At 39.0% G+C, this 24315-nt stretch overlaps 5 protein-coding genes across 7 annotated transcripts; 3 read left to right on the plus strand and 2 right to left on the minus strand.

The window, feature by feature from the left end:
• Positions 1-4103: 4103 nt before the first annotated feature.
• LOC103443554 (uncharacterized) lies at positions 4104-5899 on the minus strand. Its single transcript, XM_070824116.1, has 2 exons — positions 4528-5899; positions 4104-4429 (listed from the first exon to the last, which is right to left on the minus strand). Exon 1 carries the CDS (start codon positions 5602-5604, stop codon positions 4591-4593), a length of 1014 nt encoding a protein of 337 aa, XP_070680217.1. The 5' UTR covers positions 5605-5899; the 3' UTR covers positions 4104-4429; positions 4528-4590.
• A 1667-nt stretch (positions 5900-7566) lies between these two features.
• Positions 7567-10894, plus strand: LOC103443446 (uncharacterized). The gene is made up of 5 exons (XM_008382299.4): positions 7567-7988; positions 8798-9037; positions 9126-9212; positions 9331-9464; positions 10495-10894. The coding sequence occupies exons 1-5, from the start codon at positions 7749-7751 to the stop codon at positions 10601-10603; spliced, it is 810 nt and encodes a 269-aa protein (XP_008380521.3). The 5' UTR covers positions 7567-7748; the 3' UTR covers positions 10604-10894.
• A 1372-nt stretch (positions 10895-12266) lies between these two features.
• LOC103443447 (probable serine/threonine-protein kinase WNK3) lies at positions 12267-16267 on the plus strand. 3 transcript variants are annotated; one of them, XM_070824117.1, is made up of 8 exons: positions 12267-12607; positions 12825-12862; positions 13035-13262; positions 13363-13586; positions 13693-13850; positions 14310-14490; positions 14560-14700; positions 14818-16267. In XM_070824117.1, exons 1-8 carry the CDS (start codon positions 12521-12523, stop codon positions 15657-15659), a joined length of 1899 nt encoding a protein of 632 aa, XP_070680218.1. In that variant the 5' UTR covers positions 12267-12520; the 3' UTR covers positions 15660-16267. The 3 variants fall into 3 exon arrangements, with proteins under 3 accessions (XP_070680218.1, XP_008380523.3, XP_070680219.1); XM_008382301.4 differs by having other exon boundaries at positions 12279-12607; positions 14566-14700; XM_070824118.1 differs by having other exon boundaries at positions 12279-12607; positions 14569-14700.
• Positions 16268-16295: 28 nt separating this feature from the next.
• LOC103443448 (elongation factor Tu, chloroplastic) lies at positions 16296-18941 on the plus strand. Its single transcript, XM_008382302.4, has one exon. The coding sequence runs from the start codon at positions 17340-17342 to the stop codon at positions 18792-18794; it is 1455 nt and encodes a 484-aa protein (XP_008380524.1). The 5' UTR covers positions 16296-17339; the 3' UTR covers positions 18795-18941.
• Positions 18942-19275: 334 nt separating this feature from the next.
• On the minus strand, positions 19276-23352 carry LOC103443449 (protein DEHYDRATION-INDUCED 19 homolog 5-like). The gene is made up of 5 exons (XM_008382304.4): positions 23049-23352; positions 21414-21556; positions 21158-21235; positions 20839-21053; positions 19276-19635 (listed from the first exon to the last, which is right to left on the minus strand). The coding sequence occupies exons 1-5, from the start codon at positions 23125-23127 to the stop codon at positions 19524-19526; spliced, it is 627 nt and encodes a 208-aa protein (XP_008380526.1). The 5' UTR covers positions 23128-23352; the 3' UTR covers positions 19276-19523.
• Between the last annotated feature and the right edge of the window lie 963 nt (positions 23353-24315).

Genomic DNA, 24315 nt, shown 5'->3' on the forward strand with positions numbered 1-24315 from the left:
TTTTGAAGGTCTAGCTACCATATTATTACCCACAAGGGTAAAGGAACAGTACCATTGCTGGATAATTGGAAAGTTCCTGTGTGTCAACCTCTGTGCTTCGTGGCAAGGTAGACTAGCAAACATGCCCAACCTTTACTCACATTCGAGAAAACACTCCAAACAAAATTGCTTGCTCCAAAATCGAAGAGGCACCGTCCTCCGAATCTCGAGAGCCAGACTCCCAACATGACTACTTTCTCAAAAGCGAAGAGAGGGTAAAGGAACAGTACCATTGCTAGATAATTGGAAAGTTCCTGTGTGTCAACCTTTGTGCTTCGGGGCAAGGTAGACTAGCAAACATGCCCAACCTTTACTCACATTCGAGACAACACTCCCAACAGGATTGCTTGCTCCAAAATCGAAGAGGCACCGCCCTCCGAATCTCGAGAGCCAGACTCCCAATATGATTACTTCCTCAAAAATCGAAGAGACACTGCTTTCCGAATCTCGAGAGCCAGACCCCCAGCATGATTGCTTTCTCAAAAATCGAAGAGGCATCGTTCTCCAAATCTCGAGAGCCAGATACCACAGACCATTTTTTCAAAGTGATCTCACAGAGTTAAAACATGTGAAACTGGCAGCTCCCACTACCGTGCTATGACCAAGCAGGGTAAATGAATAGCATTACTACTTGTTGTTAGGGAGACTCCTATATATGTCGACCTCCATCCCCAACGGACAGGCAGACCTGCAAAAATGCTCAACCCTTCATCATATCTGAGAGGGCACTCCCAACGAAGCCTTTCGAAATATTCAGCTTTCTTTCCCCCCGATAATACCTCTGCAAACAAGCTATACTAGAGCAAGAATATCTCATATCATCAGGGTTAAAAGTAAGAGTATCCCATATCATGCTTTTTCCCTGTCTTTTCCTTTGGCCTTGTTTTTACCTGCAAGACAAGGAGAAAGAGAGCAATCAGTCAGCACTTGGAATCAAGCTTCCAGCCAGGAACTGACTGCCTGGAACCCCTTACCTGATTACTTACCTGGCATTGCTCTCGAGTACTCATCTTCAACATCTTATGTTTCCAAGGAAGATTCCGTATCTGCTTGAGGAACAGATAGGGCAAGTGCGAAGGATACAAGGAAGCATGTGGAGACGAGCGTAACAGCACACGTGCCGATACATCCATTACTCTGTCAAAAGCAAAAGTATCCCATATCAGCAGGGTGGAACGTACTCTAGATTTGATGGACTTGTTTTGACCCTCAAATTCTTCAGTCGGCCTTATACTCTGGAGGAAACCAGAAAACCCTCCAGCACAGTTCAAGAATAAGTCTGTGGAAAGTTACTTCTTCAAAAGCAAAAGTATCTCATATCATCTCTTCTCATTTTTCTTCTCTTTATCCTTCATGCTGCTGCAAGATGGGGAGAAGGTGAACAATCGGTCGGAGCTCTGATTGCTTACCTTGTCTGTCACCTCTTTCAGCAGACCCCCTAGCTCGGCGACTTGGGGGACTCCTACTACATGGTTTGTATCGCGCTTGACCAAGCTTGAAACTACAAGTAAGCTTCAAGTGAAATTGATACATTACCTTGTGCATCTCCACCAGTTAAAGATACCACCCCTGGATGGAAGAAGAGTACTTCCAGAGAAGATGCCACATCTACCTATGAGACAGATAAGGCAAGTCAAGACGACACCACACTCCGATACTTAGAAGTTTCGTGATTACGAGATCATTCTCCCACAATATTTCCTAATGTCATTTGTACTAAATCATTCACTTGTACTCACTAAAGGAGAGCTTGAACCTATGTACTTGTGTAAACCCTTCACAATTAATGAGAACTCTTCTATTCCGTGGACGTAGCCAATCTGGGTGAACCACGTACATCTTGTGTTTGCTTTCCTATCTCTATCCATTTATGTACTTATCCACACTAATGACCGGAGCAATCTAGCGAAGATCACAAAAAGCGACCGTTTTCGCTACCTAGGATCTATCTTGCAAGAGAACGGAGAATTAGATGGAGATCTCAACCATAGAATACGAGCTGGATGGATGAAGTGTAAGAGTGCATCCGGCGTGTTGTGTGACCGTCGTAGGCCACTGAAGCTCAAGGGAAAATTTTATAGGACGGCAATAAGGCCAGCGATGTTGTATGGCACATAATGTTGGGCGGTGAAGCATCAACACGTACACAAAATGGGTGTAGCGGAGATGAGGATGCTTTGTGGGATGTGTGGGCACACGAGAAAGGATAAGATTGGGAATGAGGATATCCGAGGTAAAGTAGGAGTAGCCGAAATTGTAGGAAAGATGAGAGAAAATCGGCTCCGGTGATTTGGACATGTGCAAAGAAGGCCGACTGACGCTCCGGTTCGAAGATGTGACTACGGGACAGAGGTTCAGGGCCGAAGGGGTAGAGGAAGACCTAGGAAAACTTTGGAAGAGACTCTAAGAAAAGACTTAGAGTACTTGGATCTAACGGAGGACATGACACAAAACCGAGCGCAATGGCGTTCTAGGATTCATATAGCCGACCCCACTTAGTGGGAAAAAGCTTTGTTGTTGTTGTTGTTGTTGTATAATTTCTCAAATCCTATGATTTAAATACTTTTGCCTACTTAATATACCTCCTTTTTATTTTGGTTTTGTGTTGAATTTTACTGTTTTGCAATTTGCAATTAATCGGTACATTACCAAGTTTGAATATTTTTATATAGGTGATTTAATTTTTCTTGCATTTGGAACCCAAAAAAAAAAAAAATGTGATCTTCTATTTTTCTGACGTTTACTTATATTTTGCATCTCAGAAGGGCAGATACACTCATGAATCTCAACCGACTTGCATAGGAGTAAAAAAGATTGTTCACTGACGGAGGTAAAATGATTCTTAATCTTTCGTGAGGTTTTCCTTTATTGTTAGACTATTTATCAGATTTTTGGCTTCTACATAATTTACCAAAACCATAACTGGCAGATGGTTTTATACTTGACCGAATTGTTAAAATTATTTCATTACGAGGCTGAAAAAGCTGGAGTGTTCCGTTTGCTTCCAGTACATTCTTCCAACCCAGTTCCAGTTCTCTCTCGCCAGTTTCCAAGAAGCATAGCGTGAGTTCCTCTTCTTTTTCTTAATTACACAGTATTCAATTAGCATGTGGGATGTATTGTTAACATTAAGGACCTCTGTAAATTTTTTATTGTTTACTGACCAATTGCAGGTAGATGGTATGCTCACAGAACTTGCCTGCTTGCTTCTTCATATACCTTCCGTGCAATGTTTGATGGTGGTATGATTTTCCAATTTCTCGTTTGCAGCATTTTCTTTTTGGTTTTCGTCGTGTATGCACTACAAAAGTAACACAGCGGGAGTAGGTTTAGAGGGTAAAGAAATTTCTTCATGTAATGAGAAGTGAGGGTTTTTGCTTAACCACTTTTATTTACTGGTTTTTTAGTCAAGTTTATAGCACCGAGGATATAGGTGAACGGTGAAGCAATTTGGGTAACATGTTATGAGAAGTATACTAAATGGTTTTTCCTTTTTTTTTTTGTTTTGTTAGAGATTAAAGATGTAAGTGTACCAAATTGGAAGCTCAAATATTGAACAACATGATTTACTTCATTTGTTAGTTGGTAAAGACTTCGTCTCTCCTCAAAACCCATTGTATTCCTTCGGCTCTTTTTTCTTGGTGAGAATTGGAATTTTTATTTATGTTTTGAAACTCTAAATTGGTTGTCCTTGTCATATGAAAAATGAATATATTTTTGTGTGATTGTATTTGTATGAACAACTTAAACCACATCTTTTTCTATGTAATGTATTCTTCAAATACCTATCTTTTGTTCATTATTACACATAAGGATGCAAATAGACGATGGTATGGACGTGGACAGATTTGAATATGTGATATATCCTACATATATTTATCTTTTTACCTTATGGAATATGAGGATGTAAATAGATATTTCTTTGATATGGATATAATTAGGTTTTAATATATTTGATGTTTAACAAATTTTAAAACCCGCGGTATCGCACGGATTCTTTTGCTAGTATTATCTAATATTTCTTTATATTAAGTTTGAAGACATGACATTCACATGTACCCATGTTGGTAGAAGAAAGTTGCTCAATTATCAAGATTAGATCAAGAAAGAGGAAAGAGAAATTTTGTATAAAAAAAATATAATATGTCGAAAGATGCCTCTCTAGGTTGGAAACTTATTGGGCATTCATATGTGTATTTTGTCTGTCTTTCTCCAATCATGCCCATTTGCTCAATCCCAGCTGTAACTAACCTCCAACCCCTCTCCCTCTTGCGCTCCACCTCTTTTTCCAATCCAATTCTCCAACAATCAATCCAATCTGCATCCTCACCGTCCCATGCTGTCCCCATTCCTTGATGTCCCATTTCATTTGCCACCCTAGCTCATTCCTCTGGTGATGAAACCAATCATATTCCAAATCAATCACATAATGTACATGTTATATGCGTGAATAACTTGAGAAACTATCATTGTGCGAACTTGAAACACCGTCACAATAATGTCTTCGTAAGTGATGATGAGTATAGTCTACCAAGAGATAGATACATTTTCTCATTCAATCTTCCAGGCATAAAGAAATAAGCAAAACTCGGATGAACCAGCAGAACTTGCATTAATCCCTTCTACTGATGCAGAACTAGTCTGAGAGGACAATGGAGTTGATGCCGATGAAGAAAATGGCGGCGAGGATGACGAGGTTCTCGATAACGGTGACAGAGATGTACTTGAAGCAGGCAAACTTGGCTTGAAAATAAACAATGCACGCCTTAATCCTGGACTAAAAAGCCAGTCATGGACATCCCAATAAACCTCAATTCTCAACTTGTTGATACGAATGGACTCATTACCTCTAAACTTCCATTGAAGATGCTTCACATGAACCACCAAATGCCCATCAACCCTAATCTCCAACTCCGGCTCCACCCCATTTAGGGTACTTCCACTCCCAATGCTCCCGTCGCCGCCACCGCCACCTCTGTGTTTGCATTCAATTGCAATTTCATGCAGCCTGCCTTTTTCATAAAACTTAGCTTTTGTGGAAAACTTTTTCTTACCAAAAATGTGCTCTTTTTTAGAAACCAAAGTGGGATCAGTGAGGGCAGGTCTAAAACCTGTTTTTCTGTATGCATCTTTTTTGAGATCACCAAGAAGCAAAACAACTTCCTTGTCACAAAGAACCGCAACGTAGTACTCTGATTTGGGCTCCGTCCCGCCGTTGAATTTTGCGGCCTTGAGGTCCCAGAAGATCTCCACTGCCTTCCCATCAACCACAAAGCGCTTGGAGCCTTGCTTCCTCCAGAAGTACCATGGCTTGAGCTCAACTTTGAAGCTGTGTTGGGTGTGCTGCTGGGTTTGATCTCCATCCGGGCCCTCCATCGTCACCGATAGGCCATGGAGGAGCAGGTTTTTGCACCATGTGATCGTGATCAAGCGGCTCTGATCGGCTATCTTGGTTCTGTACACTCTCATGTAGACACTGTGGCCTGACCTAGCCACAGCTGATGCATCATCACTTAACTTCTCACCTGAGGAGAAGCAAGCAGGAATGCCAATGTGGTCTTGCATTTTTCGTCACCACGACGGATTCAGGATTTGAAAAATGAGGTGCGTCGAACGACGATTCCAAGACTCAAAAATGAGGTGCGAAAAAACCTTTATAGCAGTGACGGATCCAGAATTTAAAACTGAAACGTACTTAACGGAGTTATCAAAGCAGAAAGTTTCTCAAGAGGATGAAAACCAAAGGAGTGGAAGATGAGGAACAAATTGGAGGAAGGAGAGTTGGGGGGGAGAGGGGAGTTTTAAGACGGTGGGAGAGAGTGAGTGAGAGAACCTAGTCACAAGATGTGTTGAGTCACAGATGCTGCCAGAGGTGTGTTTGGCAGCATTGTTTAAAGAACTATTTCTAAACTGGTAGATAGACTGGCAGTTCATTTCTAATCTCTCTCTTACCTGGATTTCAATTTATTTATTTTGTTAATTGTACTTTAAATATATTACAATTTTCTTTGCAATTTTACAAAGACAACTTTATTGAATCCGAGGTGGTTTTGCTTCCGCTGCACGCACTTAAATTACATAATTCCACGCATGGTTAAAAGTATAAGTAAGACCATTTGTCAACACATTATTTATGGTTCAACCATGTTATTTGACTCTCTGTAATTGAACTCTAAATAATGAATCTAACTATCGAACAACCATCAGCCAACACATCGTGTATTTTTATAAAATATATAGTTCATGATTACCGTGATCATACATTATGTAATAATACATGTTTTAAAAAATGTGAGAAATTAAAGTATCTTGACTCTATAGCATGAGTCAATCCAAAAGTAGATCTCTTTAACATCAACCAAAAAACCCAGTCAAAACTATATAACGTAAAAGAGTTTGGATAATTTGGTTTTGCTTCCCGATGTGGGTCTTGTGGATTTTTTATTGTTTGAATAAGCGTTCATAAAGTTTGTATATGGGAGGTGCAACTTTTTTTAACTTTGTATTAAAAAATGTGTAGCAATTATGTAGTAGAGGAATCTAAGACTACGGGGGTGGTGGCGATAATTGCTGAGGGAAAAGTCTGAGGAATCTAATGTTTGTAGCTGCTGCAGAACTGGTCCAGCTAATGGTTGCATAATAATGCTTGGATAATCCTCACTTTTTTTACCTATAAATGATATCATTGTGACGGTTTCATTTCAAGTCAATCAAAGCATTATTATGTATCTTAATCTTAATATTTTTACATGATAATGCTTAATTCTCTTGACGTACTGCTATAGTGATATCCAAGTTGATAGACCAAAGTTGAAATCAAATATCATCATGCAAGGAATGAATCCAAATTTTCTCACATAACTTAGAATGACCTATATTAGCAAAAGCATCAACCAGCATAGTTAGTTGTCATTCTTCACATATCAAAATGTGTAAACTAATAAATAGGGACTGAAAAATGGGCGAGTTCCACGTTGAAACTTGGTATGTCATACGTGAATATCTAGGTATGTTTTTTGTTGTTCAACTCGAACCTTCATCTAAACCTCATATAAAGAGGGATTAAAAAAAACAAGAGGATCCTCAGACATGAACAACTAGATATCATTCCCCATGTCATTCTCTTTCTTCACCTTTTTTACACGAACAATGATTGACTACTGAAAGAAGAGTAGAAGCTCTTGTTGAAACCCCATTAAAATTTGACAAGTGTAAACAAGTAGGGCGATGTTGGTTCAAGTTTTAATTCTTCAAATTATTTGGACACGTGTCCAATTTTAATAACACTGATTGAATTCAGCAGGAGCTCCAGCTTTTCTTTCGGCAGCCAATCCTTATTCTTCTTACACATGACTCATGAAATATTACATTTAACCTTTAATTTGGTATGTGAAGAAAAGGGCTAGTCCTCTTCAGGCCCAAAGTCCATTACTGGGCCAGATTATACCGTTGATAGGCCCGTTTGTACAATCCTTGGGCCCAAATCGGAGCCCTAATGCCTTGAAGCCAAAGAGGGCATTTTCGTCCATCTACCCTGAACATAAACCCCATTTCCCAAGCTACCGTGGGTTTTGGGTAAGCCACCGGTCATCCCTCCCCGTTTGGTTCCCTAGAAAACCCAATAGAAAATTGCATCCATTTTCTCATTCCCCCACTCCATTTTCTCAGCAACCAAACAGAAAATTTGATTGCATACCCACTTCGTAAAAATGCAGACTTTAAGCGCGAGCATCCGATTGGTCCGAAGACAAAGAATCGACAGCTCAAAAATTGCTCATTTTAGATCAATCGGAGCTTACCAATTGAGCAGCGGTTCTGGGTTTAGCTCGTTGGCGTCGGATCGTTTGGCGTCTGCCGAGAAATTGGGGGATTTTTCGGGGTTGGGGTCTCTGAAAAGCTACTTGTTTCAGTCAATTTCCAAGTTTTCGTATCGGTCTTCGGCCTCGTTCGTATGTTTTCGACTCGTTATACTCTATTTAACAGCATTTTAGCATGTTTTAGTTGATTTTTAATTTGAAGATTGCACTTTTAACATGTTTATGGTATTGGATTTTACTCTGAATATGCCTGTAATTGTGAATTTTCGGTGTTTTTATTCGAAAACACAGTGTTCTTCGTGTAAACGAGTTATTGGGTGTTGGTACATTTGAAAAAAGAAGATTTCTTTGTTAACTTAAAGGTATTTGATGCACTTCGAGCTTGCGAATGAGTCTACAGGCCGATTTGCTTCGCGTTTTGCTTTTCGTGTTTAGGAAGGTCACTTGCCAGTGTGCACAATGGAGGATCCCTTTCCACCTAATCCACCAATTCTGTGATCCGAACCGTTGAAATTTGATCTAACAAGGGTCCCTTTAAAAGTTATAATAACTGTAGCCGTTTGATCAAATTTCAACGGCCCGGATCCTGGACTTGGTAGATTAGGTGGAAAGGGATCCGGAAAGGATCCGCACAATGGTCGTAAGTCATAAACTTTGGTAGAGAAGGTGAATTGGACGACTATTTTTATGTGTATGAGATGTATACAAGGGTTAACCCGAACACTTGTAAACCGGAAATGTGATAGAGAAGTAACAAAAAGATATTCTGGAGAGATGTGGATTATGACATAATTACTGTACAACTAGGAAACACGAACATTAGATCACACGTCATAAACACATATTTATGTTATACAGTGTGGAATTCATCTGAAGTGCAATATTTTGTCTTTCTTTCCTAAGATCAATTTTTTGTGATGCTGTGTACTATATTGTACCAGACTACAACTAGCTCTCCAAGTGAGACATCAACTTGTTCGTGTAGTTCCAAGTTATTCAAGAGTGCTCGACCAGGATTTTGTCGATGTGCGGCAGTTTTACCTCCTTTCCCAAGCAGGTGCATTACAACAGGGGCAAATCCTGTTCAATCAGCTACTCAGGATTCAGGAATGTATGAGTCTGATGTAGCTCCTCCCATCAAATTCAAGAGGCTTGATAAAACTGCTCACCACATAATGCAGGCATGCCTCTATCTGTTGGTATTCATGACAAGACATAACGCGTGTTCTATTCCTTTTATATTTATATTGGTTCATTATATATCCACAGATTCTAGATAAGGAAGCTGTAGAGGAAGTGAGGACACAGAGAGAAATACCGGATGTAAGGCCTGGGTATATGGTGCAACTCAGAGTGGTATGTTGTGTTCATTTTGAAAAATTAAAGTTTTGTAAGGTGCTTTATGTTGTGGACGGAGTTCCTTGTGAGATTGAGCAGATTCTTTTTTTCCCAATGCTTTTCTGTATGTGAACAGGAAGTACCCGACAACAAGCGACGTGTTTCAGTCGTGAAAGGCGTCGTGATAGCTAGACGTAATGCTGGTCTAAACTCTACAATTAGAATCAGGAGGCAAGTGGCTGGGGTCGGGGTTGAATCTCTCTTTCCACTGTAAGCAATTCTGGTTTTTATTTTCTTTTACATTGATGGTCCTAGCCTGTATTGTCTTTGCTACCCTGCTTTAAGTTGGAAAGAAAACATGTGATTTTCATAGTGGGATGTCCTGGAAGAGGGTGTATTGAAATTTTACTGTGATAACTTATTAATTCTCGACTCTGATTATACGGGTATTACACGCTTGTACAACATTATGCATACGACATTTTCGAAGATTAGTCAGTTGTTGATTGTCTTATAAAATGTACATTAAAATGGAGCCTTTAGAAAGTTTCTGAGTTATATAGTCAAAATTCTCTTCTCAAAAAAAAAATATAGTCAAAATTCTGTACTCTAAAATTTAGAAACTAACCATGCTCAGTAAATATTGCTAGTTAACGCTCTGGTGTTCATGACTGCAAACTAATTAAGGGCTGGTTTGGTATTGCTGTGCTTTGAAAAAAAGCTGGTGTGAGAATAAGCGGCTGTGCTGTGAGAATAAGCGGCTGTGAAAAAAATCAGCAGAGTGTTTGGTAAACTTTTTTGTAAAAGTGCTTTTGAAAAAAAAAACAGTCTGATAGTGGGTATTTTCATTAAAAGAGCACTGTAGCTCCGTGTGCTTTGAAAAAAAACCAGTTTTCCAAAGCTACAAATAGCAGTTTCAGCTTTTTCCTTTGATTTCAGCTTATTCTCACAGCAGCTTCCAAAATAAGCCTTTTTTTTTTCAGTTTACCAAACACCTAAAACTCTCACAGCTTTTTTTCATGGGTGCTTTTTTTTTAAGCACCTTACTTCCAAATCACCCCTAACTTCAACGCAAATTCTAGATTTTTAGTTATTTACACTTAAATTACTATTTGGGTGAAACAGATGATATTTTGTACGCAAACTCGGTGTGGTGTCTTCAAACAAATATTTATATTGATTTCTGATTATTTCATGTGCAACTCATGTGTGGGATTTGCCTATTCCTATCATTTGTTTCACATAAGTAGAACTGTGCTCAGTCTCAACAGAATGACTGAAAGTCGATAACGTATGGCAGGTATTCGCCTAATATAAAGGAGATTAAGGTGCTGGACAAGAAGAAAGTGCGGAGGGCGAAGCTGTACTATGTCAGGGACAAAATCAATGCATTTAAGAAGCAATCGTAGCCAGTGGTATCAAAAGGATGTTGCCTGACGAAGATGATTCCCATGTATGACTTGGGTCAGAAATCCAGCAAAATTTTGGTGATCTCATTTCCTATTGTTCTTTTTCTTTTGAACGCGTTATTAGTCTGTGAATCTTCATCAAGTCTTTTGAGAATCTGAGATGCCTGGTAGAGACGTGCGAGTTCAACTGAATACCGGGCAAGTTACCTGAATATTTTACTTTCCGATTTAGTATGTACTCAGGTTGATGAATGATATCAAGTTGGCATAAATGTGATTGTTACACACGTAGACTGTTTTATCATTTATTTTACTTTGGTTAGCTTCATCTGTAGTTTCGAGTCCGTTGGCCATCTCTTGTGTTGCTATGGAGAAATGAGAAATTTTTCAGTGTGATTATCACATTTCCTCGTGATGTTGCTAATTCACATGTTACAATATGGTATCAGTGGACAACATGGTTTAAACATAAGCGACCTAGGGTACGAGTGGATTTGTAACACAACATGGCAGTGTGACGGTCACACTAAATTCGTTTGTGACGTCGCTTAAAACAATATTTGCCAGTCAACTTTTGAATACATCAATATTTTTTTTCTTTTTAGTACATCAATATTTTTACAGGAGTTCGGCTAAGTCACACAATTAGTAGTCTGATTTGGTATCGAATTCGTAATTCACAAGATTAGAACCTAAGATCTCTAACTTTTAAGCAAAGAGTGATATTACTAGACCATATTACTGAGTGGCAACATAGATCCTTTTTAGCTTATAGTTTTTGGATGTGAATTCAAGCGAGGTCACCATCAGCGTTTGTGTGCTAGTTCGTCATGTCTTTATGAATTAGAAAGAAAATGGTTACTGGTGATAAGATTTCTTTTGGAAAAACTATTTTCGTACATTAGCGTGACGACCTTGATTAATTAACGTCACATTAGCTGCTAAATTTCCTGTATTAAATTACAATTAATTAACGAGTCACTTTCAATTGATTAGTAGTTTTATAAAACTTGAACAGTTCTGATCATAGATTAACCTGCTAACTGGTTAGCTTGGAAAGAGATTTTCTCCAGATCCCTTCCTCCTAATTCATCAAATCAGGAAATTTATGCCGTTGAAATTTAATCTAACAACTACAAACAGGGTCCACTTTAAAAGTTACAATAACTTCAACCATTGGATTAAATTTTAACAGCACAAATTACCTGATATAGTGAATTAGGAAAAGGGATCCGGAGATGATCCTTTCCATTTATAAAACACTACCACTTTTTGGGATGAAAGATTTTTTTAGGGAACTTTAACGAAAAATTCCCGGTACTATTTACTCTAACGAAAAACCACATTTTTATACTAAAAAGTCAATCCTGGTAGTATTCACTTTATCCTTTATTTTGTTCTTATCGTTAAAACTTAAAGTTTTTAAATCTTTTTAATTAGTTTTCCTATTTTTTTTAAGCACTCGTCTATTTATTAAGAAAGTCAAACTAATATTTAATCAGTAGAGCCCACTTGTAAAAATTGTCAACCGTTGGATGGCTCCACGTAAAGAATCAACGTAGCAGTTTAAGGTTCGACATCAAGCTGAAGAAACGCGCGTAGCACATTACTCCCACATGACCGAAATAAATAAAACAAAAATAAAATAAATCAAATCAAAATCTCAGTTAGTTCTTCTATCATAGACGGCTTCGCTTTCACGTCCCATTCTCTCTCTCTCTCTCTCTCTCTCTCTCTCTCTCTCCTCCTTTCACCTTCTCACACCTCCGCAAACGCACGCTCCTTCGTCCGCTTCTCCGCCTTCATACTTCAGCACCTCCGACTGCCGGTTTCCTAATACGGTGCGTATTAGAATTTGATCCGAATCGGGTCGTTCTCGGGTCGATTTGCTTGGAAAAGACGAACGAGTCATCGACAATGCCACTGGATTTGTCGTCGGAGCAAGACACCGACGATGCCGATATCGAGTTCGTTGAGGTTGATCCCACTGGTCGATACGGTCGGGTCAGTGGCCGTTACTTTTTTCACTCTCTCTTTTGTTTTAATTTCCATTTATTTTCTGTTTCTTTTTTTAATTATTTGTTGATTTGATTTAGCTGGTTTACTTTTGAAATGTTTGGAAATTAATTACTCAATGCCTTAAAGTCTTAATCTTTTGTTAATAAAGTTGTGATTTAGATTGATATGTGTTGAATTCTCTTTCGTTTTGGTGATTTTGCAGTATAAAGAGGTTCTAGGAAAAGGGGCTTTCAAGAAAGTGTATCCTTTTTGCTCTCATTTGTTTATTTACTTATTTATTTTTTGAATTAATTTTTGGGTTTTTAGTTGGATACAATGCGTTTGAATTTGAACCATTTTACTTGATATTATATCGAGGCGGAATTGTGTTGTGGATCTATTTTTGTGTGGCCTTGATCGGTAAGGAACTTAGATATCGAGCATTTGATGAATTGGAAGGAATAGAGGTAGCTTGGAATCAGGTTAAGGTGGCGGATCTACTACGCAACTCCGAAGATTTAGAGAGACTGTATTCGGAAGTTCATTTGCTTAAGACTCTAAAGCACAAGAACATAATTAAGTTTTACAATTCGTGGGTCGATGCCAAGCATGAGAACATCAACCTTATTACGGAGATTTTCACTTCGGGAACTTTACGACAGTGAGTATTTAGTGATCTGTTGTTGTATAACATTCAATGTTTGTGATTTCTGTATGCTTTTATTCAGTGCCCCAGTGTCTCAGTGTCCATTATCGTGTAGGTACCGGAGAAAGCATAAGCACGTTGATTTGAGGGCGTTGAAGAAATGGTCTAGGCAGATCTTAGAAGGCCTTTGGTATCTTCATAATCATGACCCCCCAGTAATCCATCGAGATTTGAAGTGTGACAACATTTTTGTCAATGGGAACCAAGGTGAAGTCAAAATTGGTGACCTAGGACTGGCTGCTATTCTTCGACAGGCTCGTTCAGCTCACAGTGTCATTGGTGAGGACTGCAATTATAATCATTATTCATATTTTTCTTCTGGGATAGTATTTAGTTCAGAATCTTTAGTAACAGGGCCGGCAATGTAATTGTTTCATCCCTTTAGGTACTCCCGAGTTTATGGCGCCAGAACTTTACGAAGAGGAATACAATGAGCTTGTAGACATTTATGCCTTTGGCATGTGCGTGCTAGAGTTGGTGACCTTTGAGTATCCATATGTTGAATGTTCAAATGCTGCTCAAATATTCAAGAAAGTGACATCAGTAAGGGCTTCATGACTTTTTATGCGTATTTTCTCTGTGGACATGAACAGTCACTTGAGGAAGACTTTCAAGACTTGGTTTGATCTGTCAGACTCAAGTTTTTTATTAATTTAATTTTTCTAGATACATTGCATTATTATTTCTTTTGATTGTGGTTAATGATTCATTTCATTGGATTGTGATGCATGATTCAGTTGTTTAGCTTATTTCGCTACAGGAACTTTGGATCCTTTCCCACCAATAGAAAGGTTTATACTTGTAATTCTAGGCATATTTGCACAAACGCCCCTTGATCTCCTGTTCCAGGACCAGCATAAATTTTGTTAGTTTGCCACTTTTCTGAAAAATAGAGTTGTTAGGAGGATTGTGGTGAATGATTATGATACATTCTAACATGGTCCTTGAATCAGTTATAACATGCTACTTATATCTGTTCTTTTTTTCGTTTTGGTATGGTAGGGAGTAAAGCCAGCATCGTTGGCAAAAGTGACAGATCCTGGAGTTAAAGCATTCATAGAAAAATGCATTGTGAAAGTTTCAGAACGCTTGCCTGCAAAAGAACTTCTTATGGATCCTTTTCTCCAATCAGATGACGATCGTGAAAGTATAACTCGCTCTCTACGACCCACTCATTATTCAGGTAAAGTGAGTTTTTTATCTAGTGCTCAAAGGCTTTTTGTGTCATTCTCCTCACATTGTGACATGCTAGATGCAGAAGGCAGTTCTGATCAGATTGATATCGAGACAAAGGATATGGACCCTTCTCATGAGACAAATCGGGACTTCAGTGTGCAAGGTCAGAGGAAAGATGACACGATATTTCTGAAATTACGAATAGCAGATTCTACAGGTAGCCTTTTCTTTCTTTTTCTTCCCGCTTTCCAGTTTATTTACTTTTCAGTCAAAGAAGTATGTTTTTATGCCAGTTCCTGGTCTTAAAATTGAGAAAGTTTCCACCTGGGCCCAGGTCATTTTCGAAATATTCACTTTCCATTTGACATTGGGGAAGACACTGCAATTGCTGTTGCTAGTGAAATGGTTCAAGAGTTAGACCTGACAGATCAAGATGTTTCAACAATTGCTGAACTAATCGACTCTGAAATCCATTCCCACATTCCAGATTGGCCGATCGGCGAAAATTCTGGAGATCATATTGATGGTGAGGCCTCAACTCCTTATAGCCATGCTTCTGAGTATAATGAGGATGCTTCCCCCTTGATACACGAGGACCTTCTTTCTAGTAATCTTGCATTAGAAAGATTGCCTTCAGGCCGCAAGTACTGGTGTGAATCACCCAAGGAAGGCGGTGGAAATTCTCCAGGGAAGTATGTCATTACCAATTTGAATTCTCCAGCGGATCCAGTCACTGCAGGAGGTGCTGAAGAAAACGAGAACTCTCCTGGTAGCAGCCCTAGGGAGGAAGATGATGAAAATGGTGCTGGCCCCTCAAATTCACCAAATGGTGGTGTTGAGGAAGATGAGAAATCTCCTGGTGGCCATAGAGAGGAAAATAATCCAAATGGTGATGGAGCCTCTGAATCACCGAGTGGTGATAGTCATGCAGCTACTAATCCACATCTTATTAATGGAGTTCATCCATTTGAATCAGAAGAAGTAAAGATCATTGCCGAGAAACTTGAGAATCTATTGGTAGAACAGAAAAAGGAGTTAGACGAGCTCAAGAGGAAGCATGAATTAGCAATAGCAGACCTATTGAAAGAACTGCCACCAGTTTTCTGTCAAAAAGTTTTAGATATATGTAAGATGAGATTTCCAGACTACAAAATGCAGTATGAGGGAGACAGCTAAACCAATCAATTTGCAGATTCAGCATCTCTTTTCCGTTTCATATCTCCACTGCCAATGCCGGGATATATAGATTATTCATTTGATTTTCCAGTGACAGAAACAGAAGTTGCAGATATATCCTATACTTCGGTAAAGGTTTAGCAAGTGATAGAAACAGAAGAAGCTGTGTTTTTTGCTGCTGGATGTGGATATTGAGGGAGATTTGTAATATAGGTTCAGCAAGTGATAGCCTGGAGGACAATCATTCTTGTCATCTAGATCAGCTTTTAGAGTGACCCGGGAAGCCCTACAAATTCCGGCACTTGGAACTCCCGCGAGGCAACTCATCGAGTCTGATAAGTCGATTTGATGCCTGAAGATGAACAAGCTCGCCTACATATAACGAATACGCGGTAGCCATCACATGGAGTACATACCTGTACAGATAATTCTTTACCCTTCTTCTTTCAGTTATACCTCAAATCAGTGCGTTGAGCAAATGTGAAAATTAATTTAAATTTCTTAGTTTTGGGGGTTACGTGTTTGTCAAGTTATTGTTGCGGCATGCTTTGCCCTTGGTTTATTGTTTAACTGCATAATAATCATAACATGAAAGTTGAAATTTATAATTGGCCCTTGTTTTTTCTGGATTCCAAAATATGAGGTTGGTGTTCGTGGCACGTTGGCCATTGCTTCGTATGATTTGTTTCCAAAAATTAAGGTATTTGCATCAGTTACGTGGCACAAAGGGAGTCTGGCTTTTATGGGTTGCCATCACATAATGGGCACAAATCACCATCGATCAGTCGATTGCATATACTTTGGAGCCCAACTAAATGAGATCCATTATGAAAGTGCTTTTAAAATGACTGAAAGTATTTTTAATGAGAGTGCTTTTGGAATTAATGCGTAGTAAAAATGCAAGTGAATCATGAAAAAATATTTAAAAATGTTTTTTGCAAAAACTATATAGTTGCTACCTCCTGCAACAAGCATTTAAGTATTTATGAAACCTAGAAGCACTTTTACCAATAGTACTTTCAGTTAGCCTCCAATGTCCAATGAACTTAAAGAGTCCCATTGGGATTTTTTTCTTTTACTTTAAAGAAAATAAATTTGTACATGCAATTTTTCTCTTTCTTCACATTTTTGTTTACTTCTGTTTTTTCATTATCTTTTGATTTATTAATCAAATGACCAATGGTAAACATGAGTGTATAATGGGACGAGAGAGAATGTGTGAAAAGTGACAAAAGTGTTTACAATGAAAAAGAGTATGATGGTGAGTTGTCAAATAAAACTATTTTCAAAATAATTTAAGAGTTAAGCTTTGAAATTTATAGAAAACTCGGAGCTTGAGGATGGATATTCATACTCCAGAAGTTCTTTGCAATTGGAATTGAAATCGAAATCCCTAAAAATGCAATAAGAGCAGGAAAGGTTTTATTTTCACACGTGTGAGCCCACAACCCTGGTTGCACAGAAACCCCAAACTCCCACCAGTAATCCACGAAGACTAACTCTGAGGCAGAGAAATGGATAGACCACCCCATATGAGGTCCTCCTGTGTCTTCCTAACAAGATAACACTCATCTCACTCTCTCTCTCTCACTCTCTCACTCTCTCTCTCTCACTCTCTCACTCTCTCCCTCTCCCTCTCTCTCTCCTCCCGCTTTCTCTCTCTAAAGACTCAGTCTTTCCATGGCAATTTCCACAGCAGCAGCTGCAGCTGCAACCTCAGCTTCCTCAAAGCTCGCATACCCATATGCCTCCACAGCCTCCCCGTCCCCCACAACCTCTTCTTTCTCCATTAGACCTTCTTCCAAGCTCACCCACCTCTCCTCCTCCTTCCTCAACCCCTCCACCATCCTCCACCTCACACCCGCCTCCAACACCCGCCACCACCGCCGCAACTTCACCGTCAAAGCCGCCAGAGGTAAGTTCGAGCGCAAGAAGCCCCATGTCAACATCGGCACAATCGGCCACGTCGACCACGGCAAGACCACCCTCACCGCAGCCCTCACCATGGCCTTGGCCTCCATCGGCAATAGCGTCTCCAAGAAATACGACGAAATCGATGCCGCCCCGGAAGAGCGCGCCCGTGGAATCACCATCAACACCGCCACCGTCGAGTACGAGACCGAGAACCGCCACTACGCCCACGTCGACTGCCCCGGCCACGCCGATTACGTCAAGAACATGATTACCGGCGCCGCCCAGATGGACGGCGCCATTCTCGTCGTCTCTGGCGCCGACGGCCCAATGCCGCAGACCAAAGAGCACATCTTGCTGGCGAAGCAGGTGGGTGTGCCGAACATGGTGGTTTTCCTGAACAAGCAGGACCAGGTGGACGACGAGGAGCTCTTGCAGCTCGTCGAGTTGGAGGTGAGAGAGTTGCTTTCTTCCTATGAATTTCCTGGTGATGATGTGCCTATTATTTCTGGATCTGCACTGCTTGCACTAGAGGCTCTAATGGCGAATCCCACCATTTCGCGAGGCGAAAATCAATGGGTTGATAAGATTTATGAACTTATGGACTCTGTTGATGATTACATTCCGATTCCTCAGAGGCAGACTGAGCTGCCATTTTTGATGGCGATCGAAGATGTGTTTTCGATCACTGGCCGTGGCACTGTCGCCACTGGCCGTGTCGAGAGGGGGAAGGTTAAGGTCGGAGACACCGTCGACATTGTTGGCTTGAAGGACACCAGGAACACAACTGTCACCGGTGTCGAAATGTTTCAGAAAATTCTTGATGATGCCATGGCTGGTGACAATGTGGGGTTGTTGCTTAGGGGTATCCAGAAGATTGATATCCAGAGAGGGATGGTGTTGGCCAAACCCGGGACTATTACCCCGCATACCAAATTCGAGGCGATTGTGTATGTGTTGAAGAAGGAAGAGGGGGGAAGGCATTCACCGTTCTTTTCGGGTTACAGGCCGCAGTTTTACATGAGGACTACTGATGTCACCGGGAAGGTGACTTCGATTATGAACGATAAGGATGAGGAGTCGAAGATGGTGATGCCTGGCGATCGCGTTAAGATTGTGGTCGAGCTGATTGTTCCGGTGGCGTGCGAGCAGGGGATGAGGTTTGCCATCAGAGAAGGAGGGAAGACTGTTGGAGCTGGTGTTATTCAATCCATTATTGAGTGATAGAAAATACAAATTATGTGGTGGTCTCAACTTGTTTTTGCAATTTGGTGCCCAACTTGAACTCTCTCAGCTTCAATTTTTATCTGGTTTTTGACATTTTGAAGCAATTTCCACCATGAAATGTTATATATCTTGTAGGTTTCATCATCTTGATTTGCTCTGCTTTTTGTGATCACTAACGTTATTGTTGCATTTTATAGCTCATATTTTGTATGTTACCACATGATTCAACAGCTAGAAACCGCTCATGTCCGGCCTTAGGCCATAGCATGTAAATGGTAAAGTGTAATCTGTCACGAGAATATACAAATTTCTGACCGATTTGCCATGCCGCCGCTGTTTGAGCTTCAAACGATATGGCCACGGGATTGCCTAAAAATTAGGTGAACAAAAATTTGGTACTAGCATATAGATTAGTAGATAATATATTCACTAAACCTGCCATACTCTGCTAATCATCACTAATTATAAAAAGTCTGCCTTTAAAACAAGCTGTTTATATATAAATAGACATTTAACGACACATTGTATACGATACAGTACACACATTGCCTTGCTGCAGACAAATATTGTCCATCTCAAAGACAACTCTCTTACTTGACTAGCATAGAACTATCTTTCCTAAAACCATGCTCCACTGTGTATGCTGTGAGTGCCGGAAGATACACCGTCCTTAGCGACTAAGATCAGTCCTCGGCGTCCTGCAGAAAGCTTTGTATTCTGATGAGTTCATATATCCAAGAATATGGTTGATGCAATCAACTCTTGCACGAATGTCGCCCTCTGCCTCCTCTCTTCTCTATCCTTTTCACAAGCTTCATCTGGCGGAGATGGCTCGCCGCTGCACAGACAAAATGCATCAGTAACAGGGCATCAACAGGCATCACCATGAAATCACATATCCTAAATGTTAGTTAGCGAAACCAGTACAACTTGCAGCGGAGTCGTGCCATCATGACTTTACCCAACAAAGTAGAAGAAGGGCAACGGAAGAGTAATAAAAGGAATTAATAACAACTTGGCGAACTACCCACTTACGACAAATATCAGAGCAAAATGAGGTGAAACAACCGAAGAAGCATTAATAACAAGTAGTGAATTACCGACTTATGACAAATATCAGGGCAAAATGAAGTGAAACAATTTAATACTGCATCTTGATGAAACATGTGGGAAACGTCACGGTTCTACATTGGATGACACAAGCACAACTGCGAGATAATGGTTGGGTTTCCTTGTTTCCTGCTTCCTATTTCTCTTCATCACCCCCGCAGAAAACTGCCTAACTGGTGTGATGGAATTGTAACTGTCCTTTACTTTTAGTTCGAAAGTGAAGTTGGTTGGAATTGAAGTAACATAACATTTCAAAAAGTAAAGACCCCATGTAACGTAAAAAGCACTATCCCATAATTCCCAGATGATTATGCAACTTTTCAGACATGTACACTTAAGGTGTCAACCATATATTTCGAACGGTAGTAAACTCGTCAGATAAAGTTCCAAATCAATACCACACAAAGCTAATAGTGTTCATTGGTTATTAGAATCAGTGAAAGTAAACGATTAAACAAGAGGTTACGAGACAAAGATAGGAAACAAGAGGAAAGAGATACAATCATATTACGATAACTTAGACCCTAACAGAACTAAACAATTTAAAGGATTTGCAAAATCAATATATCTTGAAATTTTTGAAACCGTAACTGAAAGCAGATTTAGATGCAATGTAAGCCTTTCCCAGATACCAAATAGTTATTAGGGTTAGAAAAAATATATAAACCACAAATCTTCTTTTTTGGAAAGCTTATAAAAAGAAGATCTTTCGTACTATTGGAACATATGGTAAGGACATTTAGTTTCTGCTTTATGAAATCACCATATACCTGGGTTTTGAAGACCCATTTGCGATCATATCATCGGTCCATAATACATGGTGATATTAAAATAAAGATTTCTAAAGTTTGTAATCCCTATTGTACCTCACACTCAAACAATCACTAATATGGTATCGTTAAACTTTCATTAAACAGCAAAAGGAGTGTACCTTTTTAGGCCGCAAGTGACGGGGGAATCGATATCGGAACAAACATCTTCGGGGATACCTGTAGGGTCTGGAAAAGATATATTGCAGATAAATGGTGAGAGGAGAGGATCAGGTGCAGATTCCTGTGCATATGACCTTCCATTTTTCAGCAGTGCCTTCCCAAGCATTGCTGAACTACCAGGCCACAAACCGGATTTTTGAGATTTTCTCCTGTGCTGAAAGATAACAGATGAATCCTTTAAGGGTCCGACAATGATCAACAAAGTTATTGGCTAAATTGACTATTATGAATCCCATGACCCAGTATAGGTAATAATACCTTGAAGGAGCTTGCATGATGTACCGTAAAATGTGCAATTACATCTTTCCCCAGATTCGCAGCGCACAAAGGACAAACCTGCAATAGTGGGATTAAAGCAGCCATCAGGTTCAAATTCTAACTGAAATATCCATCAATTTCACACAGCATCTTTTTTGTCGAAACCTTAAAGGAATGACTCAAGAATTCAATTTTGATAACATCTATCTCCCTTAAATCGCACTCGACAAAATATCAGGTAAAGGAAAGCGCTTACTGCATTTTTAAAGTTAAAGCAGTGTTCTTCCTCCAAGTGGCTGCAGAGCAATGGGACTTCAATATCCACATAACAGAAAGGGCATGGAAAACAAGATTTTGCATCGTCATCTCCTTCAGAATCTTCCAAAGCCATATGATTATCTGTTTAACATATATAGAAGATGGAAGATCGATCAATAGATAAATAAATCGCAGATGTATATATGTACACGTGTATATGCGCACACACGTGGATTTAACAAGAAGAAATCAAACGCTTCGAGAAGGTTGATCTCATATTAAAAGAAAGTACTTGTTTCCATTAAAGCAACATCTCAAATGTTCAGCCATTTAAATTACGGGATCAAACACATGCAGACAAGCACGCATGCACACACACTCAAACGGACACAAAAATGACTATATTAGAATGATAGAACCTAACACGCAGCTATTACTCCGGCCCCAAGAAATTACTATAAGCGAACTCTTTGCCTTGCATTGGGTGATCAAGCACGGGATATTCATGAAACAAACACCATTTGATTCTTCCCCAATCGGACAATAGGCAGAGACTAAGAAAATATGAATGCATCTTGTTATCTATACACTGCATAAACTGCAAATGAATTAACCAGTCTCAACAACCATCCAAAAGCGGATTTTTCATCTTTCTCCATATGTTTTTCAATCGAACCCTCAAATTTCTCACCTTCACGAATAACAACACTAGAAGCATCAAGCTCAGATTTTCCCTCACCCAAGGCCTTTGACAAAAGGGCTTCTGCTTCCTTCAATATCTGCTCTCTCAGTCTCTCCAGATCTTCCTGAGAACACTCAAGTTCTGATTTTTCTACATTTCCCTCTCCGAAATTTTCGTGCCCATCATATTCTTCACATTCACTATAATTTTCCTCATTTTCTTCATCCGCAGTATAATTTGTCATGCTGATATATCCTCTTTAGTCTCTCTTTTGTGGGGTTGATAAACCCCAATATAATCAAACTTTCTCCACCTAATTAATCAAAGCTTCTTAATTTCCATGTGGCCTATGCCAAACCCTAATTCAATCAGAAATTGAGGGGCCCAAATAATCACACAAACAGGCAACCCTAAGTCCCTACTGCAATATTACAAACAGGGAAAGCTTTTATGAACAAATCTAGGAAACTTGATAAAATTACCAATCTAGCATCATACGAGATATGGAAAATCTCAGATTTTCCGGACTTTTTTATTTTATTAAAATGTGATATTTTCCCATATTTATATTTCAGGATAAAACATTATCCGCTTCAAAATTCAAGCAAAAATAGATCATTTAAACCAGGGTTTAACAAAACAATTAGTAAAAAACAATGTGCCAATTTCTTTCTTAAATCCAACCAAAGTTTTAACCTTTAATCCCAACCCAGTTCTAGAAATCTCTCACACAAGCATTGCTTTACTCAAACATAAAAAATAAAAAATAAAAAATAAAAAATAAAAAATAAAAAATAAAAAAAACTCAATCGGTGCAAGTTTTATTAAATTTAAGGACCTCAATTAACGGATTTTTAGTTCAGGACCAAATTTAAAATACGGTGAAAGGAAAAGGACTACTAAATTTTACTCAAAACAAAATGTTGAAGCAAAAACAGAAAATTGAAGTACCATAGTGAAGGCGAGCAGCATGAACAGCAGAAAAGCTCTTAGCTGTATGAACCCTGGAAGCCCACAAGTCAGCGTCCATGGTGAGCCAACTCTCCGGCGACCCAAGTCAGCTTTTTCCGGCGAGGAACGGTGGAAACGGTCCCCTTGGGAAATGGGTTGGGATCAAGAGCTTAAAGTTCGAAGCTTTGAGAGAGATTTTGGGGTGTGAGTGGTATGGTGATGTTTTGCTTACTCACCCTCCTCTCTCATATATTGCTCTGACACTGAGTTTTTTCTGACACACAAAAGATACTTGATGATAGATGACACGTAGACTTTTTATTTATTTATTACACCATTGTTTTTATTTTTTATTTTTACCATAATGATGAAAACCTGTTAAATTATTTGTATAACAAGCACATTCGAATTTCATCGATAACTAATTTGATATTTAATTTAACAAAATTTATCGTTTAAGAAAAAAAATATTATACATGATTAATTGCAGTTGTGCTAGTCAATTGTCAATCTGTTTGTCAAAGTGCAGAGAAAACCATGATTTTATTCTATTTTTATTTAATTATTTAAATATTATATTTGCTTTCATGCTGCATTTGACATGTATTAAAGCAGGATTAGTCTAATTTAATAATTAATGCGATTGTTTCTTTTTTCTTGGTCAAGTAATTAATGTGATTGTTTAATGACCACAAGAAAAGAAAAAAGAAAAAAAGGAGTTGGTTTTATTTTATATGACTCGTGTGAAATAACCTTTCTGCGCATCACATGGAAGCTTTTGGCAGGTCTTGAAAGAAGCCATTGATGCTGATGTTGCACATCTTTTGGGCCCTTTTTCTTAATTGTGAATGACGTGAGGTAATTTGGTGAGATTTGGATTCTGGGAGCAAGGCTACAATACTCTGACGGATAGTGATAGTTATCCGCTTATTTTTACTTATCACATGCGTTTTTTAATTTTTAATCATCGGATCAAATAAATTAAAGAATATTATTAATTAAAAAATTAACAAAAATATATAAAAAGTAAAAATAAATGTCTGAAATACTACTTAGAGTCCTTAAATCCGATTTAATGATTGTCTAATTTCTTTTTACTAACGTTGAATTGAATCTAATGACTCTAAGTAGCAGTACTTAATATTTCCACGTATTATAGAATAGATGTCTTGAAAATTATGTTCATTGTTTATAAAATTCAACGTAATGTTGCTTTAAATGTGACTCTTATGATATTCATTTATTTGGAGTTAGGAAAATCACGAAT

This window comes from Malus domestica, chromosome 06 (assembly GCF_042453785.1).
Source record: "Malus domestica chromosome 06, GDT2T_hap1".
NCBI classification, from domain to species: Eukaryota; Viridiplantae; Streptophyta; class Magnoliopsida; order Rosales; family Rosaceae; genus Malus; species Malus domestica.